The sequence below is a fragment of the Microtus ochrogaster genome, chromosome 15 (assembly GCF_000317375.1).
Source record: "Microtus ochrogaster isolate Prairie Vole_2 chromosome 15, MicOch1.0, whole genome shotgun sequence".
In the NCBI taxonomy this organism is placed as follows: domain Eukaryota; kingdom Metazoa; phylum Chordata; class Mammalia; order Rodentia; family Cricetidae; genus Microtus; species Microtus ochrogaster.
In genome coordinates this window covers 30,273,772-30,299,280 of record NC_022017.1, presented here as the reverse complement: position 1 = coordinate 30,299,280, position 25,509 = coordinate 30,273,772, and the positions used below count along the sequence as shown (strand labels likewise).

The window sequence follows — 25,509 nt, the reverse complement described above, 5'->3', positions numbered from 1 at the left end:
CTTCTTTTCTGAGTGTTCAGTGGACACCACTGAACAGCCACAGGGAAGGTAAGCATCCGACATTCACACCATTACACCCTAGCTGGAGTCCCTGGCAGACATTGCTAATCAATCACAGCACAGTGGCCTCAGTTTGTCAATACAACACACTGGGCAGCTACATCCAATGGATCAATAGGAAGTCAACTTGTTGGCCAGGTCCAGATTGTGACTGACTGGTAACCTCTCAGAGCCTTGACCTTTGTCCCTAGACAGAGCACTTGCTGCCTACGGCTCAGGCCCATTGGTCAGAGGCTGGGTGAGGGTGTGAGAGCCAGTGCTGAGGATTTGATGGGGGCCCGAAGCCTTGGTGCTCTTGTGCATGCTGACTGCACCCATACTGCTGGGCTTGAATTCTTCTCCATGCTGGTGGAAGAGGCCTCGGACAGTGGCTTGGAAGCCACTGGTGATGAAGCAGTAGACAATGGGGTCCATGCAGCTGTTGAGGCTGCTGAGAGTCACAGCCACATGGTAAGCCACGAGGCTCGTGTGGCGTGGCACATTGGGCCATATCGCCACGGCCACCTGGCGGGCATGGAAGGGTGTGAAGCAGACCAGGAAGATGACGAGCACTGTGAGCAGCAGTTGCATGGCCCGCATGCGGCGTTGGCGGCCCTGGCGTAGCAGGCTGGGTCGCGATAGTGCACACATGATGCGCCCTGTGAACATGCTGATGACCAGCAGCGGTAGCAGGAACTCCAGAACAGTCAGAGCAAAGACACGGCAACACGATCGTCCACCAGTCTTCACGCCCAGTACAGACAGGGTCACGATGCCGGCTGCCAGCCACACGAAGATGCACACAGCCTTGGCGCAGGCTGGCTGGCGCCAGCGGCGAGAACCCTCAGGTTGTACAATGGCCAGGTAGCGGTCCACACAGATGCAGGTGAGGAAGAGGATGGAGCAATGCATGTTGAGGAAGTAGCCCAGGACATGAGGGAAAGCACAGCGTAGGCAGCCACGGGCACTGTAGAAGACAGCAAAGCGTGTGGGCAGGGACAAGCCCACCAACAGGTCAGTCACCACCAGGTTGATGGTATAGATCACTGAAGGTGTCTTGGTCCGTGTGCGGCAGCAGAAGACATATAATGCTAGTCCATTGAGCACTAGCCCAGCCAGGAAGATGGTGCCATGCACGACCATTAGTGCCAGCCACAGGTTGGGGAAGTCTTGGTGCAGCTCCTCATCCAGCTGGGCGAACAGGTGGAAAAGGGGCACACTTCCATTGGTCCATGCTGCTGCAGTGGTATTGGGAAGCACAGCATCCCAGGGCCTCGTGGGGGATGCAGAGAACATGGCAGTGGTCAGTGGGCCCCCAGCCTGGAAGCAAGCAGATGAGTCATCCCAGGTATCTAGCATTCCCCCAAACCATGCTTTTGTTTGACCCAGCTCTCTCCGTTCCACCCAGACCCTGTCCATAGTGCATGAAGCAAGATGTTGAGGTTCCTGAGACCATCCTGGATGGACAGACCAACATTTGCATGGAGGACTGTCCTCAGATGCCATGAGACTCCAGAGCAAAGAATACACAGGGCTGCTGTGTGAGTTCAGGGCAGCTTTTAACGTGTCCTAACTGTGTCTCCTTAGGCAAGTCCTTTAGCTACTGTGCTTTCTATGCTACTCTATGCCACTGGAATCCCATTGCCTCTGGGAGCATTGCAGACATAGCTGGTGGATGATGAACCAGTTCTGCTGGGACAAAGACTAGCTGGCCCACGTCGGGGATTAGAAGCTGCTTGCCCTGCCCCTGCCCCACACCCATGGTCAAGGCCCCAGCCCCTGGGCCTTGGTCTATTCTTACCTCTTCTCCGGTCAGCTCCAGATCACCACTCTGGACCCTCCCTGGAGAATGGGTGCTCATTAGGCTATATGGGTGTTGAGAGCTAGAGCCAGGAGGCAGGTCCCAGCAGAAGCTGCCTAGCTGCAGGGCCTCCGGTGTGAGTCAAATAAACACTGAGCTCCGTGTAGGGTGGCGTGGGGCGGGCAGGGGGCTGTGCTGGAGCTATCCGCTGTTTATGTTTCTGCCATAGTGTTTAACTCCGCTCTGATTTATCCCTTTATTTAAAGAGGAAGGGTTAACAGGATCCCAGCACCGCTCCCCCTGCCTCAGCAGGCTGACCCTCCAAATATGGACATTTTTGGGGTTTTTCAGGAGAAAGGAGCCTCTGGGAAGAGGCAGGGAGGAGGGCGGCACATGAAGCATTGCTGATGCCCACTGCTCCACCCCCCTGCAGGGCACAAGAAAACCCTTCCCACCCATAGGCTGGCTCCCTGCGTCTCCCTTGTTAGCTGACTGCTGTAAACAGCTCGGACACTGTCCACTTTCAGGACCTGGACATATAGCCTCAGGTAGCAGGTTCCTTCTGGCCACCCCAACCTAGCCACAGAATCTCACCTCCCTGTAGATGGGAGTTGGGGATCCAATGTGTATCCCAGCAGAGTTGATGCAGCCTTAACTTTGAAGGGTGGGGTTTTGGCAGGGCTGGTCGCCTCCTCTAGCTGTATGCTCGGAGAGTTCAGTCTCTGCTGAGGTCATCCAGAGTACCTTCTGTCCCAGAGACCCATACCCTGGACATCTACTACATCGAGGTTTCTAGGAGGAGCCTCTGTGCTGCCCAAGACACAGGGTCCTTATCTTGGGCCCTCTAGGCAGAAGTGTTTGTTGAGTAAACTGTATGGCCTTCCTGTCACCCTATGGTTCCAAGACACCAGGCAGGGAAGAAGCAGGAAAGATATTCAGTGGATACAAGGGAGTATGGGGCCAGGACCTGGCACCTGGGGACTATGGGTTGTGCCTTAGGATCAAGGACATGGGTAAGAATGTGTTAGAAGAAAAGACCCCAGAGCTAAGAAGACAGGTTCTTCTGAGTGGCTTCTCCCCAGGCTCTGTCTGCTCTGGCCTTGGGTGAATGACACAATCAAAGACTTGTAATAAACATTACAGCGCTTCCTCTGGGAATCAGTCCCAGGGTGACGCCAGCCCTCAGGGTCCTGCGTCCCCAGAAATTCCCCAGAGCCATCTGTGGTGACAAGAAATGCTCTTGAGGTACTGGGGACACAATAGCGCAGTGGGACTCTGAGGTATCCTGAGCCTTGAGAGAGTCGGGAGCTGTGTTCAGAATGTTCCAGAGTCTAGAAGAGTGCGTGCCGATGGAGGCACACACCTGATGCTCCCCTCCAAGAACACTAGCCCTCACTTTGGAGAAAGCTGCGCCTTGATGTTCGTGTCACAGAATTTACTTGCTCACTGACTCATGGTCTCAGTAAGTCAATGAGCCTTAGTTCCTGTCACACTCTGAGACTGGAACCTGCTCCTGCACTGAGTCCCGACTCTTGTCGGACACTGAGCCCTGATCTCCGTAACTTAAGAAGCCTCCGTTCATTGTAACACCCCGAGCCCAACCTTAGTCAAACATTGAGCTCTACTGGGTGTGGTGGTTCACACCTTTATTCCAGCACACAGGGGCTAAAGGCAGGAGGATCACTAGGAGATGGAGGCTGACCTGGTCTACAGAGCTCCATGACAGCCAGAGCTACATAAAGAGACACTGGTTTTTGTTTGTTTGTTTTGTTTCGGATCCCTCTCTGAACCTGTATCCTGATTACACGCTGAGACACGATCCCAGAGATACAATGAGCCCCGATCCTAATTATATACTGTGCAAATGAAGGGTTTCGGCACCAGATGTATAAACTGAGGGTAAGACCGCTCCGTGGTATGGTTGAGGGCAAGGTTCTTATTGTAGATATGAGAGAGATTACAACCAGAGGCATCTGGAAAAGTGCAGAGCAGACAGAGAATATAGCAAACCGTACATGTCCAGCAGACTGGACTGGACCATGGAAGGAGAGAGCGGAAGAGTGAGAGATGAAGACAAAGAGAGCAAGGGGAAAGGAGGCCAAGAGAGAGGGGGGCCAAGAGAGGAAGACAAAAGAAGTAGTTGAAATTGCAGGGTTATAAGGGAATGAGAAGACAGGAGAGGGAAGCCCATAAGCTGTGGAAGTTTAGGGTAGGTGTTGGGTAAGAAGAGTTGAGAAGAAATGGGATGCCAGCCTGGACCCTGTAACAGGTACTTGTGATGCTAAGACAGCCTGGGAGCCAGCATGCACTATGGTATACTATTAGGCACCACAGGTACCCATTTGTCCCAAGTCACTTTTGGACTTGGCATTCATCGATTCCCAAGCCCCTGAATGCAATAAGGCCAATCTCTGTCACACCCTGCCCTAGTAGCTACATCTTGAACCCTGATCCTGCATATATGCTGCCTCCCCAGTAGACACATATCTTTGTTGTAGTCAGAGTCACAGAAGGAACCCTGATCCCCACCATGTCCTCATTCTCCACTCAAGGAACCCAAGTCTTGATCCTGTCTTATTCTGAATCTTGATCCAGGTCATTCAAACTCTGGTCCAGGACAGAGTTACGTACTGGTCCCTGATCCCAGTTACACATTGATCGTGTCCCTCTCTAAGACCTGGTCTTGTTTGTTCATGGAGTTCTGGTTCTGTCCACAGCTGGGGCCTCACACTGGCATGCTCCTCCTACCTACAGCTGCTTCTGTACCCATTATGATGTCCACTCCGATACTCCCTTTGGTACTCCCCTAGTTCCAGCTTCTCCTCACAGTGAAGTCCTCACTTCATCATTAAGTGCTCAATCACAGGACGCCCCCCCCCCCCGCCAATCCCAATAGAGAGGTCTTTGGTGGGTATGTGTCCTGGGGAAGTCTGGAAGGGGACACACAGACAGACCTAGCCTTTGAGGAAGAGGGAAGCTGTAAGCCAGCAGGTCACAGAGACTTGTCTAACAGTCACATCTTCCCCAAGGAAGGAGAAGGCTTCTATTGGAGCCACTATGCTTCTTTACCTCCATGGTGGCCTATGCTGCTTTGGGGCAGAAGAGCCTTCTCTGGGCCTCACCAAAGAGTGAGCGCATGTGGTGGAGGCTGCTTGGCTCTGCTAACTTCTCTTCTCCCCTCCAGGTGACCAGAGCCAGAACTCCCATGTTATAGGCCAGTTGAGGCTTTGCCGGGGGCAGGTTGTGGTGGCCCAGGTCCCCAGGTCACATGCAAACAAGCTTCAGAGGGACTATGCAGTCCCTTTCCCCCAGGGGCCTGAGGCTGGGTTTTGGAAAGAGCTGGGGTGTCGCTCTGATGCCAGGGCTCTTGCCTGCTAGAGGGAAACACTCTCTCCTGCAGGCATAATCCCTGCCCAGTTTCTGGATGTCCCCTTGACTTGGCCTTCTGTTTCTCCCTCAGTGACTTAGCTACCCCTATAATACTGCATCCTGTACCTTCCCAGCAGTCTGAGCCTTTAGGAACTATGGGCTGTAAGTGGCCAGCACAGACCCACCATCCCGCTAAAGCCTGCAGGATAAGTAAGGTTGGCTTCTTGCTCTGGCACTCATTGCCTTGTCCATTGCTCACTTTCACAGACCCCTCAGGGCTGCACTAAGGGTGGAGCTGGGGGCCTTGTTATTGGTTCTGCCCACAGTTGTACCCTACCTATCCACCAGCTGAGCAAGGCTGCCACCTCTGCCAGGAAGCCCCTTGCTGCCACCCAGATTGCTGGGTTTGTCCCCATCCCATCCCATCCCATCACCACACTCCATGGAACTGTGTACTTTAAACGTGCTCTGCCTCCACCAAGCTCTCACGAGTCACTCCGCCTTGTAGAGTCAAGACTCTGGGGACCTAGATAAATGAAGGCGGTCCAGTGGAGAGACCTGGAGGTGTTGTGTGGCTCAGGGGAAAATGACCACGGCGTGCACAAGAGAACCGCACAGTTACTGTGAGCATGTTGAAGGATCCTGAGTGGCCACGTCAGCCTTCCCAGGATTTCTCAGCACTTTTAGGAAGCTTCCAGGGACAGAGTGAACCTTTCCTCAAGTCACTTGACTCCATTCCCTCCCTCGAGGCCATGTTGATATACTATGCCCAGAACACTGATAGGGGTGGCCACCTCTGTTCTTTACAGTTTCTGAGCACATAGCCACGGAATGCTCTAGCCTAGGATTCCATATTGGGCACCAGAGACTGACTGTTTCTCTCCTCAACCTGTGAGTGGTGAGTAGCTTATCTTGGCTTTTTCTTAGGCTCTGCCCAAACCTACCCTGATGTTTGCATGTGGCCCAACAGCTGCTCCTCTGCAAGCTGGCTGCCCTGCCTGGTTCCACAGGGGACCAGGAAGCTCAAGGGTGACTCTGGATCCTGCTCCACCTGACTTTCTGTGCCAGGCTTGGGAGGGGCAGGTGTTGAGGTGCTCTTGGCATCGGCTGGGAATGAGTATGATCACTCCACAGCCACAAGACAGCAGCAGCTTTTATAGGAGAGACAAGCCATCTGCCCAGGGTCACACAGCATGGAAACTGTGACCCTGAAGATCTGAGCTGTGTTGGGTAGAACTGAGAGCCATGCAGGGAGCAGGAGGGCTAGTTTCAGCAACTGGGTGGTTCTTGGGGCTCCAAGATCACAGGTATATGTTTAAATCTGTGGGGCTCAGCCTGCAACCCTAATAAAGACACACATGGCCTTCTAAGGACAAGAGAACCGGGGCTGAAGAAGCACCTGCCTGCTTATTTTTAAGTCATGATTTTTGAGACACTCATACTCTAGTCCAGGTTGAACTGGAACCTATCATGTAAGTACAGGCTAGCCTTGAACTCACAGCAATCCTCCTGCCTTAGCTATTCAAGTGCTGAGATTACATGTGTGAACTACTCTGTTGGGCCTGGTAGCATCCTCTTTAGATCCAGCATCAGTTGTGTTTGGTTGTCCTGAGTTGCCCTTTGGTTCCTCCTCATTCAGTCCTGCGTAAGGACCAGACTTGCTCTGGGTCACCTGGCAGCTCCCTGAAACACTGTTTGGACATTCAGACCCCTAATCCAGCCTTTCTGGGAGCAGACTGAGCACTGTTGAGAATAGGACCCGGGTTGTATCTTGCTACTTCCACAAAGTCATTATCTGGGAACATTTAGCTGAGTCCTTGACCTTAATGGGAATGCCACACGTTTTTGGGGATCACTGGCAACACTTGGGGGTCCTGGTGTTCCTAAACATGTGTTCCTGCCATCCTAGTTCCTTGCTCACCTCTAGCCTGGACAACTACCACTTCACCAGTCTCTGATACCCTACTTTGTCAATTCAGCCTTTCTAGGGCTGCTGGGAAGTGCCAACGGGGCAGCTGCTTACTTCTTCGGAGTATAGACCTTTAGCCTGGCATGCATGGTCTCTGTACCTGTTGTTCTCCACCCCAGGCGTGCTGTTCTTTACACCTGGGTTGCCTGGTAGAGTCTTTACTTATTCTCTTCCCTGTGCCTGAGGTACCTGGTGACCTTGGGACTCACAGTTACTACCCCACACAACTCTGCTGAGCCCCCTTAAATCCCTGGTACCATGGACACCCCTCCCTGGGGAGAGAGCAATATAGTCCCGTAAATCTTTGACCCCTACGAGGATACTTCCAAGGATCTCACTACCACCTCTCAAGGTAACCCCAAGTAGGTGTTGTTGGCCCAGTTTTTGTTGTTAAGAGACTAGGGCTTGGAGAGGTTTATTTCGGGGTTCAGCAGTAGGGGTAGAAGTTCTAGGTTTAAATTCTGCACTCTTCAGTCCTCAGATATATGCTCTGTTTGGGCTGGGTGCACAGCAGCCCAGGCCTGTGCCTGCTCTGTGCCAATCCCCCTCCAGCTGAGTAGAGGAGGACTGGCTCAGCCACCTATTGTACCCTGCAGGCTGTGGGTACAGCTGGGAACTTTGCAGACATTGGATCCTGTGGAACTCCAGCACTGGGGCTTAAGGGAGGTAGGCTGAGGTGGTCCCTCCTCATACAGCTCATAGCTGGAGTGAAATCAGGGCCAGGAGACCCATCTAAGGGAACAGTGAAGAAGGAGGCTGGGCAAACACATCCGAAGTCCTGAGGTAGGAACCCCTTGTGTGGCTCAACACTTTGTGAGAAGCCAAAGCAATCTAGGTACATGGTGGCCTTGGATTTGACTAGATCTATGGAAGGAGTCTTACCCAGACTTTTTCGGACTTGCTTCACCTTCCTCCTCAAGGGGTGCTGCTGGAGCACCCAAGTTTGTTTGTTCTCTTTGCAGCAGTCCCATCGTCCAACAGGGTTATGTTCACCTGCCTCCCTGTTTTTATTTGTGTGGTATCTGGCTGGACTGGAATTAGTAAGGGTGTGGCCTCGGTGACCTGTGTCAGAACAGCTGTGGAGAATGCAAATGAGTGCTTCTGAAAGACCCCTTGCAGTTGGGTGTGGGAGCACATACCTGCAATCCCAGAACTTGAGAGGCAGAAGCAAGGGGATCACTGTGAGTCTGAGGTCAGTCTGAGCAGTACAGTGAGCCTTTGAGTTCACGTGAGCTACGTGAGATTCTATCTTAAAAACTAAAATCAGCCAACAAACCAACCAACCAACCAACCAACCAACCAACTAGTCAACCAAACCAAGAACTGTCAAACAAAAGAAATCAACACATCTCTTTCCATCCTCCGAACAGAAACCCACTGGAAATGGGTCTGATGTGCATACTTCTAATGTTGCACTGGAAACTGAGGCAGGAGGATTGTTGCGACTTTGAGATCAACCTAAGCTATATAAAGAGGGCAGCCTGGGATTTAGAACGAGGATTTAGAGAGACCCTCCCTGGCCTCTCTGAGCCTCTGTTTCCCCCCTGGCCTTCTGGGGTTACTGATAGACTCCCCAGTTCATACCACCTTGTTTAGGATGAAATAAGTCCCCTGGGGGCTCCCAGGAGAAAGCATGGTTTCCTTCACTCTGACAGTGCTGGCAGGGTGACCTGCGCACTGACACAGCCAGGCAGCCCCTGGGGGGGATGGAAGTCCCTGGTGGCCTGCTGTGGAGGGCAGATTAAGGTGGGCAGTGGCAGGTACCCCTGCAGGCTATGCATTCCCACCACTGCCTCTGTCTCAGTCCTGCCTGAGGCTACCCAGCTGCTCCGTCTCTGTCCCGCCAGGCACTCTGGCCACCAGCCAGTTCCCAGCCAGCCAGCCCCCTCGGGACCCTGCTCTCCTGTCTTCTCACAGGGCAGCTACATCAGGGTAAGCCCAGCTGGGAAGCATCAGCTTTGAGGCTGTGTTGTGGGGCTGAGCAGACAAATCCAGCAAGGGGCCTCAGTTTCCCCACTCCTAAAAGGGCAGAGGAAGGAGCTGGGCTAGAGCAAAGACCTCGGTCCAAGACAGAAGTCGTCCCCTGGGTGCTGCAGCAAGCCTTGTCCCCTCCTGGTGCTAGTGGCTGGGGACCTGGAGCTCATCAAGTCTATGTTCTTCACTCTTCATTTCCTAACCTGGTCTGAGGGACCACACTACTGCCTTAATGGGAGAGGAAACCAAACTTTGGCTCTGGACTCAGCAGCAGATGGGAAGCCAGTGCTGACCAAATGGGTGATCAAGTTCATGAATGAAACCCAGAGCGGGTGAGGAAGGCAAAGGTCACTGATGTGGCAGGGAGGGTACCGTTTCCACCCCCTTCCCCTCTGGGGCTCAATCTTTCCATCTAGGTGATTGCCTCTGTGGCAGAGGGCTGTGAAGTGGGCTTGCTTCCTGGGACTGCTTCTCATCCCTTCCCCTCTCTTCCCCCTAAGTCACCTGCCTGGGTAATGAGGGTACCTCGTGCTGTGCTACCTGCCTGGGGATACAGGAAGGAGCCATGCCTGGGGAACTCACCGGCTCTTGCTGTGCCTTCCTCTGCGCAGAGCCTGGGCTCTGTAACTCCAGGTCTGTGACCAACGGACAGTGCCTTCCCAGGGCCTGACGTCAGGCCAGCCAGCTGCTTTTGGACACAAGCAGAGGGGTGGGTGGGGTGGGGGCGGAGCGGTCTCCTTCCCCACCCCTGCTGGCCGACTAGAGGAGCTGGGGCCAGAAGGAGCCTAGGGGGTCAGAAATACCACACCTCTCCTAGATGGAGGGGTGGGTGAGCCGCAGCTGTTCAGACCAGGAAGAATGAAGGGGGGCAGGGTTGTCTTATGGCCCAAGGCTGTGCGTTGTCTTAGAACAGCTAGGCCAGTCTCTGAGAGAGGAGAGATTTGCAAGGTGGGTCCTGTCCCGGCAGGTTGGGGCTCAGGGCATCCAGGCAGGTGTAGCCACAGACTGCTGGCAGAGGAAGGTCTCTGGGCAGGGCAAGGGCTGAACGTGGCTGGGACTAAGGCTGTGGAGGGCTGTTTGCTCTGCTAGGGAATTCTCGCTAGTCCTCTGCTCCTCGTGTCTATCATCCGTTTCAATCACACTACCTTGCTTCCCTGAGTACCCACTTAGCAGTCTTTCTACACTGCAGACCCAGGAGGGCTGAGCACAGGAGGTCCAAGGCCTCCAGAGCTCACGCTGGGTGTGATAAAGACTACAGGAAGAAGCAGGTGCCTAGTGGCAGATCCAGCAAGCCAAGGAGAGGAATGAGGGCAGGGCTGCCTGGATGGGCAGAGGGAGGGGAAACCATTCCAGGAAGGGGCAGCTGAATAGTCAGGGTCTGTAGAGCAGAGACCCGGAGATCACACCGAGTCTCAGCAGCCCTTAGAGCCACGGTGGTGGCTTTGATCCTCTGGGAAATGAAAGGTTCCAGCCTCAGTCCGCACTCACCTTTATATTCTCAGGATTTCATTCTATCTATCCCATATGGGCAAACTGAGACCCAGAGAAGTGCAGGAGCCCATTGCTTTCCAGACGGCCTCCCTTAGGTCAGCACTGGCTTCTGGTTGTGGAGGCAGGCCTTCAAGCTTCTGTTAGGCTGCAGGGCTGAGGGGTAGGGACTCAATGTCACTTCTGTGGGCAGGGCCTGATTGGCAGGCAAGAATAGGGCCTGAGGCTGGAGGAGCTCACATTTCACCAGCTGGCCAGGGGCGATCCCAGAAAACCATGCTCCTTCCCTTGAGGTCAGTGCCCACCTGTTCTCCTACACTTGGGTATCCTGGCCAGTGGCTGGGACTTTCTATACCTGGGATGCCCAGGCACAGCCTGGCCCCATTGTTCCTTTCCCTGCCGTGTCTCCACATTGGGACAGCACAGGAAGGGGTGTGCTGTCCTCACCTCTCTGGTGCCCTTCCACCTCCGGGAAGCTCCTGGGCGGAGCCTGTCCTATCACTTGGCAGGTTGTACAGATCTGAAGGAAAGGGTGGTGCTGAGGCTGCAGAGACCAGGGCAGCTGCTGCCTTGCTTCCTGAACCTTGTTTGAAGGGTGACATAGGTACATGGGTTGTAGGTGACAGGCCAGGAGCACGGGTAACAGCAGTGAGAGGCTGGAGCGAGGAGACGGTTCTCCAAAGTGTGGAATCGAAGGGCACTGTGGGTCTCTGGGGAAACACAGCCTCCACAGAGAGGGAAGGAGAGACTTAGCTATCCTTGACCCCAAAGGGCTGAGTGGGCCTCAAAAGGATTGAGGAGGCTTCAGGGGGGCTCAGAGTGATCCGGTCCTAGGCAAGGTAATCTGAGAGACAGCAAAACACTCTCTACTTTTGCTTGTATTGAGGTACCGTGACACCAACAGGGGCAGTTGGGAGACTCTCCTCAACTGAGCCACTGCTGGGGTTTGACTTCCTGTCTGAAAACTTAATCCAAGGGTCCATCATTCAGCAAGAAATATAGAATGAAGGTGGGCGGAGGTGGCATACACCTTTAACCCCAGTACTTAGGAGGCAGACAGATATCTGTGAGTTCAAGACCAGCCCAGTCTACAGAGCAAGTTTTAAGACAGCCAGGGTTATGCAGAGAAACTCTGTCTCACCAAACAACAAAGAAATGCAGAACGAGGCACCCACAGTGGTGTCAGTCCGGCATGGGCCAGCTGCTGGGCCTCAAGCTTCAAGCCTTCTGAAGGGCTGCTGGGTTCCATTCTCAGGGAGGACAAATAGCAGAAGTAAAGTCGCCTGTCCAAGGGTACAAGTTAGAAAGAGGAGAGCCAGGCCTGGAGTCTGTCTGTTCCGTCAAACTGCCAGTCACGCACGGAGCCAAAGCCCAGTGAGCTTTCTTTATAGAAGCTTCAGGAACAGGTCCAGGCCTGGTACCGGGGCAAAGGGTGGGCTTCTGTCTCTTTCAGAAGACTGGTTCTGGGGCCCATGTACCACTCTGAGTTGGCTGGGCTTCAGCTCCCTTGGCCGAACTCGACCAGGGTCAGGAGTTGGCCAGATCCCCCGCAGGGCCTGGATCTGCTTTCTATTTCCGACCTGTCTGGCCTCTGATGCTCCCGTGGGACCAGGACAGCTGAGTCTGTGTGGGACGGCACAGTGGGTCCATGGTACAGCTGGAGCTGCTCTCTGGACCTCACTGCCTTGCTATACATTCAGAGCGGGGATGCTGTGCATTGCCCTGGCATCACCCTTGAGGGGTACTAGGGGGGTATGGTGGGAATGGGAAAAGGGATGCTGCTGGCCAGGATGGTCACTTTCTGGAAGGCTGGTAACAAATCCCTGGGATTGACTGGTAGGCAAGGGATTGACTCAGAGCCAAGTGACTGGGAGGGGCCACCCCTCCCCTCCCAGTTGATGCGCAGTCAGACAAGGTGAGCCTGGTAGGGGTTGCAGGTCAGACTCCATGTCCAGCATCTTGAATCCAAACTGCGGTGGAGTAAAGAGGTAATGAAGCTGGATTAACGCCTTGCCCAGCATCTGACCCGGCAGAGCTGAGGGTCCTCAGAGTGACCCTCTCACTTTGGGTTATGGCCACAGCTGGCTGAGGACCACGGTGGATTTGACAAAGGCCTACAATGGGCCCTGTGTAGGCCTTGCTGTCTTTCTAGGCTCTACACCAGACTCTGAGGTGCACAGAGCTCCAGTGTTTCTAGAATTGTCTGGGGATTTGACTGTCTCCCAGGTTTTAAGGAATTATTTTATTTTTAAATTGTGGTGTGTGTGTATGTGTGTGTGTGTGTGTGTGTGTGTGTGTGTGTGTGTGTGTGGTCTGGGGGGAGGAATGTACACATAGGTGCAGGTGTTCTCAGAGGACAGGGAAAGGTGTTGGGTGCCCTGGAGCTGGAGTTCCATGCGGTTGTGGATGCTGGGGACTTGAACTTGGGTCCTCTGAAAGGACAACGCACGCTCTTCGCTGTCCATCCCCATTGGTCACATTTTACAGAGGCGGAGAACAAGCCCTGGAGGAGAGGAGCTGCTCCGTCATCTTTCACCAGGACACGAAGCCTTGCTTACAGGGGGAGCTACGGGTTGTCCCCCAGTAAGGCCTGGGGGTTCCCAGAGCCACTTACCTCTCTGGATGTCTCTCGGGAGTTTGGCTCTATCAGCAGCGCTAACTCTAGTCTTCCCCAGTTACTAGTCAGGGACCTTTTCTGTCCCTAGCTTCATGGACAAGTAGCCGCAGGACAGCCAACCTGTGTGTCATCAGGGGGTCCTTATTCTCTTTCCAGGTAAGCCAGCCTCTTTTTCTTCCCTGCTTCCTTCTCCTCTCTTCCCTTCTCTTCCATGAGGTCCTGATGGAAGGAAGTCTAAGGCCAGGGCTCAATTTCCAGCTGTAGAGCCTCAATTGGCTCAACGGAAAGAGATTAAATAAGAGACCCCTCTGTCTTGGTGACCTCCATGGGCAACGTGGAAGGCCAGAGCTCGACCTGTGACAGGAGTTCATTGCATGATCAGGATCAAGACTCATGCTGTGACAGGGATCGAGGCTCAGTGTACAACCAGAGATGAATGTTTAAAAAGAGTCAAGACAGAGCGTAAGCAAGATCAGGGACTAGAATATTATCTAGACAGGAGCTTAGTGTGTGGTCAGGACCAAGGCTCTGTATATGAGCATGACCAAGGCTCAGTGTGCAAATAAGAGCAAGGCTCTCACTATGTGACCAGGCTTAGGACTCAGGGCATAATCAAGATCAGGGCTCAGAGTATGAGCAGGAGCAGAGCTCAGTATGTGGCAAAGGTCAGACTTTAGTTTGGGAGCAGGAGCACAATTTATAGTTTAACTGATTCAGGTATTGTTCTTCTACAATCCTAGGGCTTGGGAGGCTGAGGTAGGAAGACTGTTGCAAGTTCAAGGCCAGCCTGGTACACAGAGTTCCAGGTCATGTCAGGAGGACAGAGACCAGGCCTAGAAGGTGTTTGGACGGTGGGAGCTGGGAAGGAGTTGAGGAGGCAGGGAGGCATGACTCCAGGCTGTCAGATAACCCCCCCATTGAGGTATGCTTTAATGGCCAGCAGGCAACGTGTGTCACCCAGCCAGCTCCTGGCCCCAGGTGACTTCAGGAAAGCAGTGGCTGTGGGCCTCTGTTGATGGTGAGGGTCACACCAAATGGTCTGTTGTCCCTTGAGGATGACTTTGCACTGGCCCTTCCTCTAACTGTTTTTGGGAAAGTACCTCACGGCCACACTGAGCATCATCCTGGACCCTGTGACTCAGGCCTCTTTCTATGGGGCGTTCAAGCTGGTTTGTGGTGGGAAGTGGCCAGTAGACCACAAATCCAGGAGGTCACCACACCGGTGTCAGCCACAGTAGTCTAGTTTTCTCAAAGGCCCCATAGGGGTTAGGAATACATTTACTACAGTGAGAGACACCCTGCTCCAAGATGAATTGAAACAAGTTGGGGAAGTGAAGGGTCCAGGCACAGGCCTGGGGTGAACTTAACCCACCAAGAACCCAGCCTCCCATTGTGTGAAACCAACAATCAGCCTGAAGAGACCTGACTTCCCATCTACCTGTCCTCTTTGATTTTTTTCTTTTTCTTTTTGTTTTTTTTTTCTTTTTCTTTTTTTGAGACAAGGTTTCTCTGTGTAGCCTGGCTGTGTTAAGCCTGGGGACTCTGGTCTGATGGAGGAGATAACAAGGAAGTGAGTGGGTTGCAGAGACGCTCTGGGATGGCAGAAGCAAGTCGCTTAGCCTCAGTTCCTCCTGCACGATGAAATCAGCCTCATTTGGGGGTGTGGGAGGATATCTGAGATGGACAGTCTTCAGTGGGTCCCCTATAATGTGTAGTGGGTCCCCTGTACTGTGTGGCTGGAGGGATCCACATGCCCTCAGGCACCTTGGTGCAGCACAGGAAGCAATGGAGGAAACACTGGATGCACGTGCTTCCCTAGAAGCTCTAGAGTGACTTCGATGTGCGGATGGAGACTGGGGAAGGGCGACCTCTGAGCTGGACACAGAGATGCTGACTAGAGTGGACCCTGGCTTAACTGCCATCACCTCTCAGCAACTGTGAGCGTCCTCTGGGCACACACCATCGATCTCATTCATTCCCTCGCTCATTCATCAACAAGCGTCTTTACAGTTCCTCAATCCTTGTAGATAATTCTTTTTCCCACTGTAAACTTTGCAGGGATTCAACCCTGTCCAGATAGCTTGCCTGGGCCTCATCTCCGGAGCAGGTTTGTTTACGGTCTGCTGACGACTCTTCTCCTGCTGCCTTCGGTGTTTACATGGGCACGGAGATCTGTCATAGGAAATCCAAGGGCAGGAAGGAGGTGGACGAGGCAGGCCCCCCCTGACATGAGGATTCTGGGGCTTGTCCAGACCTGTCTCTGGTGTACAAAGACGACCTAGGGTAGGGAGCATTGAAGAACAGGAAGAGAATTGAGATGTGGCTCTAATCTCCTTAGGTCCCAGGCAGGCTTTTTGGAGGAGGGGGCATGGGATTGGTTCTTTGTGAAGATAGAGGTATGAGCCACTGGGCATGGGGCATCGGGCATCGGGCGCTTCCCAGCTCTGGCCTGAAAGCAGACACGCAGTGACTTGGCTTTACTGGGTGAGTGTGGCCTGAATGTAGGATGCACATTTTGTCGTCCCTACCTCCAGACTGTGTGACCTTGGGCACCTTACCTAACTCTCTGTTGCTTCTGTTTCCTCATCTCTCCAGGAGTAGCTGCAATGTGTTAAGCCCACAGGGCTGAGCGGCAAGAGAAGATCTATTAAGAACAGGTTGGAGAGATGGCTCAGAGGTTAAAAGCACTGGTTGTTCTACCAGAGGTCCTGCGTTCAATTTCCAGCAACCACATGGTGGTTCACAACCGTCTGTAATGAAATCTGTGGTCCTCTTCCTGCCTGCAGGAATACATGTAGGCAGGATGCTATGTACATAATAAATCAATTTAAAAAAAGAAAGAGAGAAGATCTGTTAAAACAGGGGTGCATGTTAGACCTCCTCAGCCAGTCCAAGGGTCAGGGTAGAATAATAATCCAGTAGAATTTCGTCTGCAGCAGGCTGGAAGCTAGATGAGGGCACCCCAAGCCAAACTGTGTCCTGTTGTACCTCAATCTGACTCCAAGGAAAACTGTCCCCAAAAACTTTTGATGCTGTAATCTCCAGGAGGGCAAGCACATCTGGTTTCCAGCAGGGAAAGCTCTGTTTCTGGCCACTGAGTCTCTCTGGGGGAGCTTGGTGACTTCTCAGGGCAGGGTGCTCACTGACTCATTCGGTGCTAAATTCTGGAACTTGATTTCATCTACTTCCTCTGAGTCAGAGAAGATGGTGCCTAGCCTGAGTTCGCTGGGTCCCTGGCCTCTGCTCTGCCCTAGCAGCTTCTCCCAGTGTCACTCAAGTTAGGGAACGTGGGTGGCAATGGGGAGCTCAGAGATTGGTTTTGCTTAGATGCTTCCTGCTCTGTCTGGAGAGAGGAAAGATGAGGCAGGACGTGTGTCTGGCCCTGAATCTGGCACTGAGCTTGGCACACGATGGACACTCAGCAGTTGCCGGCTATAACTCCAGGTCCATGACCAACACACCCCTCCCCAGCCCCTGACGGTCTTCCTACTTTTTGGGGAAAGCCAAGTGAGGCATATCAGATGGCACATGCAGCCCATGACATCCTGCTAAGATGCCAACTGTGTGGTGCCACCCCACTCTGCTATGTCAGCACACCCCTTCCTGCTCCTGTACCTTAGAGGCATCGTTTCTGTGACTTGAAGCCTCCTATGCGTCCCAAGCTAATGTCACCCAAAGCCATGAGTTAACTCGAGAACCATCTTTAGATGATACTAGATGATCTGGGGTGCTAATGCCCCAGCTTTGTTGGTGACCCCTTCTCACCTTCAGTAGCCTGAGGCCTTCTGAGTCCCAAGCTAATGTCACCTAGAGCCATGGGTTAACTCGAGATACTGGATGAACCTGGGTGCTAGTGCCCCAGCGTTGTTGGTGACGCCTTCTCGAAACCAATGATTGCATGAATATTCTTGATGAACAATGTTTTATGGTTCAGACTTGTAAGCTCACAGACCAAGGAATAGGCCAGTTTGAACCCACTGACTGACAGCACAGGGCAGCCCTAGTTATGAAGAGGCTGAGACAGGAGAAACATGTGTTTGAGGTTGTGAAATCCTGTTTCACAAAACTAACCAACCACAGGGCTGTGGTGGCACACGCCTTTAACCTCAGCACTTGGGAGGCAGAGGCAGGTGGATCTCTGTGAGTTCTAGGCCAGCCTGGTCTATAGACCTAGTTCTAGGATAGTCAGGACTACACAAAGAAACACTGTCTTGAAAAAAAAAAACAAAACAACAACAACAAACCAAACATGAGACCTTGACAGACAGAAATGCATGGGTCCTCTCATGACAGAGATTGCTACTCTCTGGTCCATGTTTCCTGGAAACAAGGACTCAGGCTCCCCTAAAGAGGCTTGGCAGAAGGAGGTCAGCTGCTCTGTTGGAGACAATGGTGTGTCATCAGGGGGGTCAGAGCTCTGGAGAGTCTTGCTGCCCTCTGGTGGCCAGTGCTTACAGGTGTAGAAGGCTCACAGTTTGAGTCTCTGCATTGCACATCTGGCCTCCCTCAGTTCCTGTCCCTGAGAGCTGGGTGCTGGTGACACAGGAGATGGGAGAAAGGAGTAGATGCCATGCTTGAGCATGGGGAGAGAAGGAAGAATCTTCAGGCTCCAGAGGCCAAAGATTGAGTTTTCTCCTCTTCTGGATTCCTGTAGCCCTGTTCCAGGGATGCGACTTCTGCTCTCCTTAGCCTGGACTTCCATGTCCTTGGCATCAGCAGTGCTGAGGTCCTTCTGATCTTACTGTGGGGTTTACTGCTCCCTGAGACAGAACCACTGCTTTCCCAAAGGGCAGGGGTGCCCATACCGGCAGTCACAGCCTGATGGGCTCCTTTGTTGGCACTACAGGCCTCCCTAATTCTGGGTCCATGGACCTCTGGTCATCTGTTCCTCTGTCCTCCGTGGAATCTGCTGTGGATGCTTGATTCATTCTGTGCTACCCCAATCCTCACAGCTTCCTGCTCTTCCCTCCAGTCTGTCTGAATGTCACCAGGCAGTCCCATCAGCTTCCTTCATCTATTCGTTGAGGGACAGGAGGGGACATAGGACCATGATGCCGTTACTAGTCCCTCCGTCTTTCCTCTCCCCTGCATCCTTCTTTCCTTGGTCATTTCAGAGACTTTATCCTAACTTGGCGAGAACAAAAAAACAATCTAACAGCAAATTTTGTTTTTCATTGTTAGCAAATCACGGATTCCTCGTTACTGTTGGTGGAGGACTGGAAACTCCAAGGCAGAAGCAGGGCTGTTCTCCTGGTCTGGAGTAGAGAGGTCTTGGCTCTGTGATCAGGCTGTGGTCTGAAATGCCCTTAATTGACATCTCTGTCCGACCACATGCTGGGGCCAAAGAGGGAGGGTTGGCTAGATGTGCAAGCTCCTCCCCAGTCAGACACTGCGGGCTGATAGCAGGCCAGCTTCAGATCACCTTACACTTACCATCAAGCAAGAAAAAAATCTATGACACTTCCTGGACCATAGGCTCAGGCCTGGGCTGGCTCTGTCTGAGCGTGGGGCACATCAGGGACCACGGGCAGTGGCTCTGTGAAGTTGCAAGACCATTTTGTTGTGCATGGTTTTCTTTTTCTTGAAAGATTTTCTCCTCCAGTTTTTTCTTTTAGTGGTTATTAATTCTCAGAGTAGTGTGTTCCTTATGTCAGTTACATTCATGCATCTAAGCCACTTTGATTGCCTCTTGTCTTCCTATTACCCAAATTTGTCCCTCCCCATGGGTTCCCTTTCTATTGTCTGATAGGCCAGGTTCTACTTTCATCACCTCCCCTTATGCCCCCCCTTGCCCCCAGCCTGGCTTATTGCACTTAACAAGATGATCTCCACTCCCCTGCAAAGGACATGTTTGTTCTTCTTCATGGTTGAAATAACTCTGCTGTGTACCCATGCCACACTTTATCCATTCAGCTGCGACTCCATTACTGCAGCTGATGGACAGTAAACACGGGTGAACAGGTGCTTCTGTGATGCACTGACTTAGATTCCTTTGTGTATACACCCAAGACATGACATTTATAGAAGAGAGGAACATACCTCAGGGAGGCAGGTGGCCTGTCCAAAGTCACGTGGCTGGGACAGAGCACATGGGAATGTCCACGTGTGCATTGACATGTAGTGGTGTGTTCTTGGAGGGTTGAATGGTATGAGACAGAGCCTTCTGAACCAAGGTGGTGAGGTGAGTGGGGCCGGGTGGATGGCCGGGGTGCCCCCATCTCAGTCACTGATCCCTGACTCTTTAAGGTCCCCTTCTGTGGGCCTACTGGAGGACCCTACTCTGAGACACTCTGACCCTCTCAATCCTGGACAGATCCCATTCACTCTTAAAGCCCAGTGCGCTTGTTGATTTCCTGTGAGCTCCTCCCTCCCCAGCACTGACCCCAATGTGAGGGCTCAATGTCCCTACCAATGTGGACAGCGTGGGGGTGCTGACTCTGGTCTCGTTGATGGATTTGTGGTGGGCATCACTTGAGAGCAGGCTGTGCCTGTGGCATTTAGACGGTGAAAGAATAGTGTCGCTGGCTGACATCTGGTCCCCTGTCACCTAGGAGTTCTGAATGGGGAAGATCTCCCAGGCTTCTGGTCCCTGTGGATGGGGGTGCAGGGGTATGGCTGACCAGCCCCCTTATACTTACCAGTAGCTAAGACTGCCCTGGGGAGATTCCAGCGATAAAGGGAAAATGGGGGGGTCTCCTCTTAGGGCTCTTTGTCTCTTTCATAAAATAATGTAAGAAAAACTCAAGTGGAAGTTTGAGGACAATTTCATTAGAGTTAAAACAAAACCCAGAACAGGCAAGCTGTGAGTCTCAGCTGCTGCCCAGAGCAGGGACATGAAGGAAAAAGTCACGCAGTTAGAGTCCCATGGAGGTCAGCCACATGGTGGAAAAGCAGCTGCTTGGAGGGGAGGGAGGCTTTAGAGAATGAGTAAGACAGCCCGAGATGTTGGGGAAGCACAGAGTGTCAGGAAAACATGCTTAGAAAGGAGATAGGAAAGGAGAAACTGTGTACATAGGTAGCAGGCTTCCAAAGCTGCATGGTTGTGGCCTGGTAAGTTCTGCACTGGAGAGGAGATTCTGGGGAGGAAAACTGCATTATCTCATTAGATGAAAAACTATTCTGCTCACTTCTTTAGCTTTGTTTAAGGTGAGCCTGCCTTCCTAGGGGTAGTTCTTTGGCCAAGTTATTGTGTTGATCTGGCTCAGTCAAAATGGGGGTCTCTACCCAGGCCAGAGATTCTACTTTTTTGGCCCCGAGGTTTATGATACTGGGCTTTTATTTTCTGTGGTTAGAGCATCCTGAAAAGAAGTGGGGATCTTATGAGGACAATGGCGCCTCCTTGAGGGGAAGACAGGTGTGTGTGTTGCCACATCCAAGCCTCCTGGTCCCTTGGCTTCATCTGGCACCTGTCACTGTCTTTGATGACTCCATTGGTGACTTTTCTTCTTCTCTTCCTCCTCTTCCTCCTCCTCTTCCTCCTCCTCTTCTTCCTCCTCTTCCTCCTCCTCTTCCTCCTCCTCTTCTTCCTCCTCTTCCTCCTCCTTCTTCTCTCTGTCTCTCTCTCTGTCTCTGTCTCTCTCTCTCTGTCAGACAGGCTGTCCTAGAACTCACACTATAGATCAGGGTGGCCTCAAATTCAGAGATTGGCCTGCCTCTGCCTCCTGAGTGCTGGGATTAAAGGTGTGCGCCACCATCGCCCAGGAAGATACTGGGTTTTTATTGCTGTTCAAACACTGAACTCCCAAGACCTAACTGGGGTCTGTTTCTGTCCCTCTCTATCGCCTGCTCCAGGCTGGATCTTGAATTTCAGAAAACTGCATGGTGCCTGGGGAGGCCCACAGGAGCAGGTAGAGACTCTGACACCTCAGGGCCTTCTTTTTGGTCATGTAATATCCACAGTTTTTGGTTAAGTCTGTCACTGCTTGGCCTTAGAGGACTGAGCATGGTCTAGCCTGGGGTTCTGGGGTTAATGGGCTGGATCTCAGTGGGTACTTGGAGTGGTGGCATGTCCTGGGACCAAAGTGGTCTGTGACCCTGCACTGTGACCTCCTGTTCTGACTAGATGGTGGTAGGGACCTTGTGCTAACATATTGTCTGTCATTGTCCTCAAATGCCAGCCCAGGAGGCAGGCTGCAAGTATCCCTGAGTCAAGGCCCTCCACACTCTTTCAGGGATCTTGAAACCACAAGATTCTGGGTTAGAATCACAGAACTGCTTGCTCCGCCAGGACTGTTAAGCCAGTGCTTGGATGGCCCACATGATCAACCCTGACCAGGAACACCACCAGGGGGCGCTAACATGCCATGTCTGACTCTCTAACCCTGGAAGGAGGCATTTAGTGGGCAGCTTCGTTTCTTGGCATTGTCACTGGCAGGAGCTTTCTTCAAAGGGGTCTTCCAGGTGCTAAGGTGACCAAAGACAATGGCAGGTGCCAGATGACGTCAGGGGACCAGGAGGGTTGGATGTAGGGACACACCTGTCTCTTTCCCTCAAGGAGGCAATATTGTTCCCCCAAGGTACCCCTCTTGTTTTCTAGGCACCCTGACCATGGGGCACTCTCTGGGGTCCCCATGCTTTGCCTGTTGAGTCTCAGCTTCCTTCCTGAGAGGCTGGCCTTGGCCTTCACACATCCTTTTTTGCTTATCTGTTGTGTCTACCAGTTGGCAGGCTTCTGTTCAAGACCTGACACCTGGAACGGCTCACTCTGAGGCCTAGGTCCATATGATTGCTGCACCTGGGATGTCTGAGTGGGATCCCTGGCTCCCATCTATATCCTGAGCCGGGCAGCCTGTTACAATGCTCAACAAATGTGTCATTAGGAACCAGAAGGTTCTAAGCTTGCAAACGGAGTTGCCTTTATCACTCTTCATGAAAAGGTGCAAACTCTGACAGTCCCCACCCCTTACCATCTGCTCTGGTAGTCTCAGGAGCTCCACTTGGACACTAGTCGCCTTCCATCCCATCCGGGGGATGAAAGCATCTTGGTCCCACACAGGAACCTGCCATGTTGCTGTAGGACCTGTTGAGTCTCAGCCTTCATGGGCTCCATGCTTCCTTTTTCATGCCAGTGGGACCAACAGAAGACACTGAGCTTTTTCATGCTAGATCATGAATGGGCATCTCAGCTTCTCGCCTAGTCTTCCCCTTGACTTATGGAATACATTGGTCCCTGAGTGGTAAGGAAACCCATATATCCCTAGAGGGAATATCCCAGGGGGCTTTGAGACTCCGTCTTGGAGGTTGATGCCACAGAGGATCCACTGAGCCCCTGGCTGGCTATCTGCTTAGCATGGGATCCAGGCCAGAATGAATCTGTTTGGCCGCAGCCCTCCAGCTTACCACAGTTTGGCTGTTTCAGACTATTTGGATGCTGTTTATTCGCCATGGTGAATAGTCACCATATAACTAAGCCACAGATTACTGTGCGCTATCACAGCGGTGGCCCAGCTACCCAACAGGACACCCAGGAGTGAGCCGCACAAGCACCGTCTCTACAGTTCTTCCTCCATGGTGCCCCAAGTCCTGGCTTGCCTCCAGCTGTCTATGTTTCTTGTCTTCTGTCCCCTTCACAGCAGAGCCTGCGAAGGGATTTGGCTTCAGATGAGTTATCCTGGAGGCTCTGAAATGAAGACGTCAACACACAGGTGTGTTCCTGAAGCTTCCCTGGTTATAAAACTTCAGGCCACATGTTCCAGACACCACAGGGTAGCAGGACAGGAGACAGAGGATACCTCAGGGCAGCAGGACAAGATCCTGGCATGTGTCTCTACTGACTTCCCTGATGATAAGGGGGTTGGCCTGTGGTCACTTCTCTGTCATTTAGGGCTCACTGCCATCAGAGAGGGGTGATAGGCTCTGCCAGTGAGAGAAGGGCTGTGCTCTTCAGAGTGGTCACAGCCACCGAGGCTAATCAGGATGTGAGGTGGTCCAGAGCCTGGCCTCATGAAGGCTTCTCATTCTGTTTGGATGCTCTCTGCATTCTCTCCTCCCTTCCTTTTACCACAAACTCTGTCTTTTTGCTCATGGCTGTCCTCAGGAAGGAGCCTTATTAAGCATTTACACTGAAAGGGTGTGTCTTGGGCAGGCAAAACAAAGCAAGTATGGGCCACACTGTCTTGCTCGATCTTCTCCATGACCCTAGGATTATAACTGTTACTACCACCCTCTCTATGGATGGAGGAAATGAGCCAAGTCAGAGATGACATCATGCAACCCAAGGAGGGGGCTCAAAAGTCACTTCCGTTGCATCAGCCTACATCCTATGGCTGGCTCAGCGTTTCCCCAGCCAGGGCCCTTCCTTTAAAGACTTGCTGACCTGGGGCTAGGCCTGGTGGCTGGAGGTGGCTTCCTGGAAATCCACTTAGCATTGACCTCATCCCTGTCCTCTGAGCTAATCTGCTGAGCCTGTTGCCCCTGGGGGCAGGCAGCTCTGGGTCCTCCTGTTCCAGACAGGTCTAAGGCAGGGAGACAGGATGATTTCAGGGGGTTATGTCCACATCTCCAGTTCCTATGCGAACAGCTCTGCGCCTGGAATTTGGGAAGCATCTGACTCAGCCTCTACCTTTCCCTTGCCCGACCCTCATCTCGTCATTCATTGTATAGACTAAGACAGCCTGAGATTTCCCATAGGAAACCTCAAGATTGCTCCACCCCTCCCACATGCCCAGGACCTTCCAGTCCACTAATAGCAGATGGCAAGTACTGGCTAGCTAGGTCTGAATTTGACTCTCCACTCTGCATCCCCTGAGCTTCTGCCGGGGAATCTATAAAACAGGGCTGCAGAGCTTCCTCCACGGGAGGAGAACTTTTGGAACTTTGGCTTTGAACACGTGGTCTGGCATCAACAAGTGTCTGAAGCATGGGCTGGACTCCATCAGGTTGGTTGTGTCTTCTTTCTGGCCACTGGCTGCCAGGGCCTGGGTGGGATGGGAACTCATGGCTTCCAGAGGCTGAATGGAAGGCAAACCCACTGTCCCCAGCACAATTGCTGGGATAAAACACCCGAGGTTTTGGGTAGGAGCTGAGGGAACGTGTAGGGGGAAAGTAAGGAGGAAGGCACTGCACAACAGTTTAAAAAATCAGCAACTTGATGGTCGGTGGTGGCGCACGCCTTTATTTCCAGCATCTGGAAGGCAGAAACAAGTGGATCTCTTTGAGGTCAAGGCCAGCCTGGTTTACAGAGCCAGTTCCAGGGCAGCCAAGGCTACACAGAGAGACCCTGTCTCACAAAACCAAACAACCAGCAACTCAAAGACACACAGTCCTGTGGTGAGATGGTCTGTGAGCTGCTGAAACAGGTACTGAATTCACAGAAGAGCTGGGACCATGGACTTTCTCCTAGGACGTCAGACTGGATATGCCTGGTTTACCTTGACCTCTCTGTGGATCTTTGATGAAATACATTGAGGGTCCTGAGAGGTGAAGGCAACTGACTTATTTGGGGAAGAGCTTTGGGAGAGGGTGAGATGACAGCAGTTAAGTACATGGTTAGTGGCCTGGGGACAAGATGGGGTTTCTGTCTTTCATGGTGTCATTGCAGGATGATGCACAGAAGGTCTTCATGTCAGCTTTCTGGTGTCGTTCCTGCCACTGAGGAAGAACAGATGAATGGTCGTCTTTGGGGCAGGGAAGAGAACAGTCGGGAAGTTTGATTAACTGAATTGGTGTTGGCATTGGTACAGGAGCACAGGACTGGGTGGGTGTGGCACTTTGAAGGGCACATCTTGAAGGTTCCACAGGGTGAACAGTCTATTTAACACAGAAGCAGGGGACAATCAGGGTAGGGGGGCTAGTCTTTCGGCCTGTTCTCAGAAGTGCCCTACCCCCAGAATCCACTTAGCACAAGGGGTCTCAAACTCGACCTGATCATAAATCCCCAGGCTTGATGACTGTTGCCTGCTGGCCCCTGCACCAGCCAATTTTCCTTGCGCGAGGGCCTTTGCTTTATGAAACCTATGGGAAAGCAGGGGGCTCTAGAAGTTCCAAGGAGGCTCTCTAGTCTGGGCTGCTTAGGTGTCAGGGTTTGAAGAATAGACCAGGTCAGTGCCTAGGGGTTGCCCCCAGGCCTGGTAGAGACGCGCGCGCTTGCGACAGCTTGCACAGGGGTGCTCCCATTGGGCTGTGCCCCCACGTGACCCGGTGCGCGCCCCAAGACGGCGTCGCTGAGGCCGCTCCCCCGCGCGCGCACGTCCTGACGGCGCTGAGGCCGCGTCCCTGTGCGCGCGCGTGCCGAGCCCTCCGCGTCGTGCCGGC

The 25,509-nt window shown here is 52.8% G+C and overlaps 1 protein-coding gene across 1 annotated transcript; it reads right to left on the bottom strand.

Annotated features, from left to right (window-relative positions):
* Positions 1-267: 267 nt before the first annotated feature.
* Positions 268-9,787, bottom strand: Gpr20 (G protein-coupled receptor 20). The gene is made up of 2 exons (XM_005354516.2): positions 9,735-9,787; positions 268-1,359 (listed from the first exon to the last, which is right to left on the bottom strand). The coding sequence occupies exon 2, from the start codon at positions 1,333-1,335 to the stop codon at positions 268-270; it is 1,068 nt and encodes a 355-aa protein (XP_005354573.1). The 5' UTR covers positions 1,336-1,359; positions 9,735-9,787.
* Positions 9,788-25,509: the final 15,722 nt, after the last annotated feature.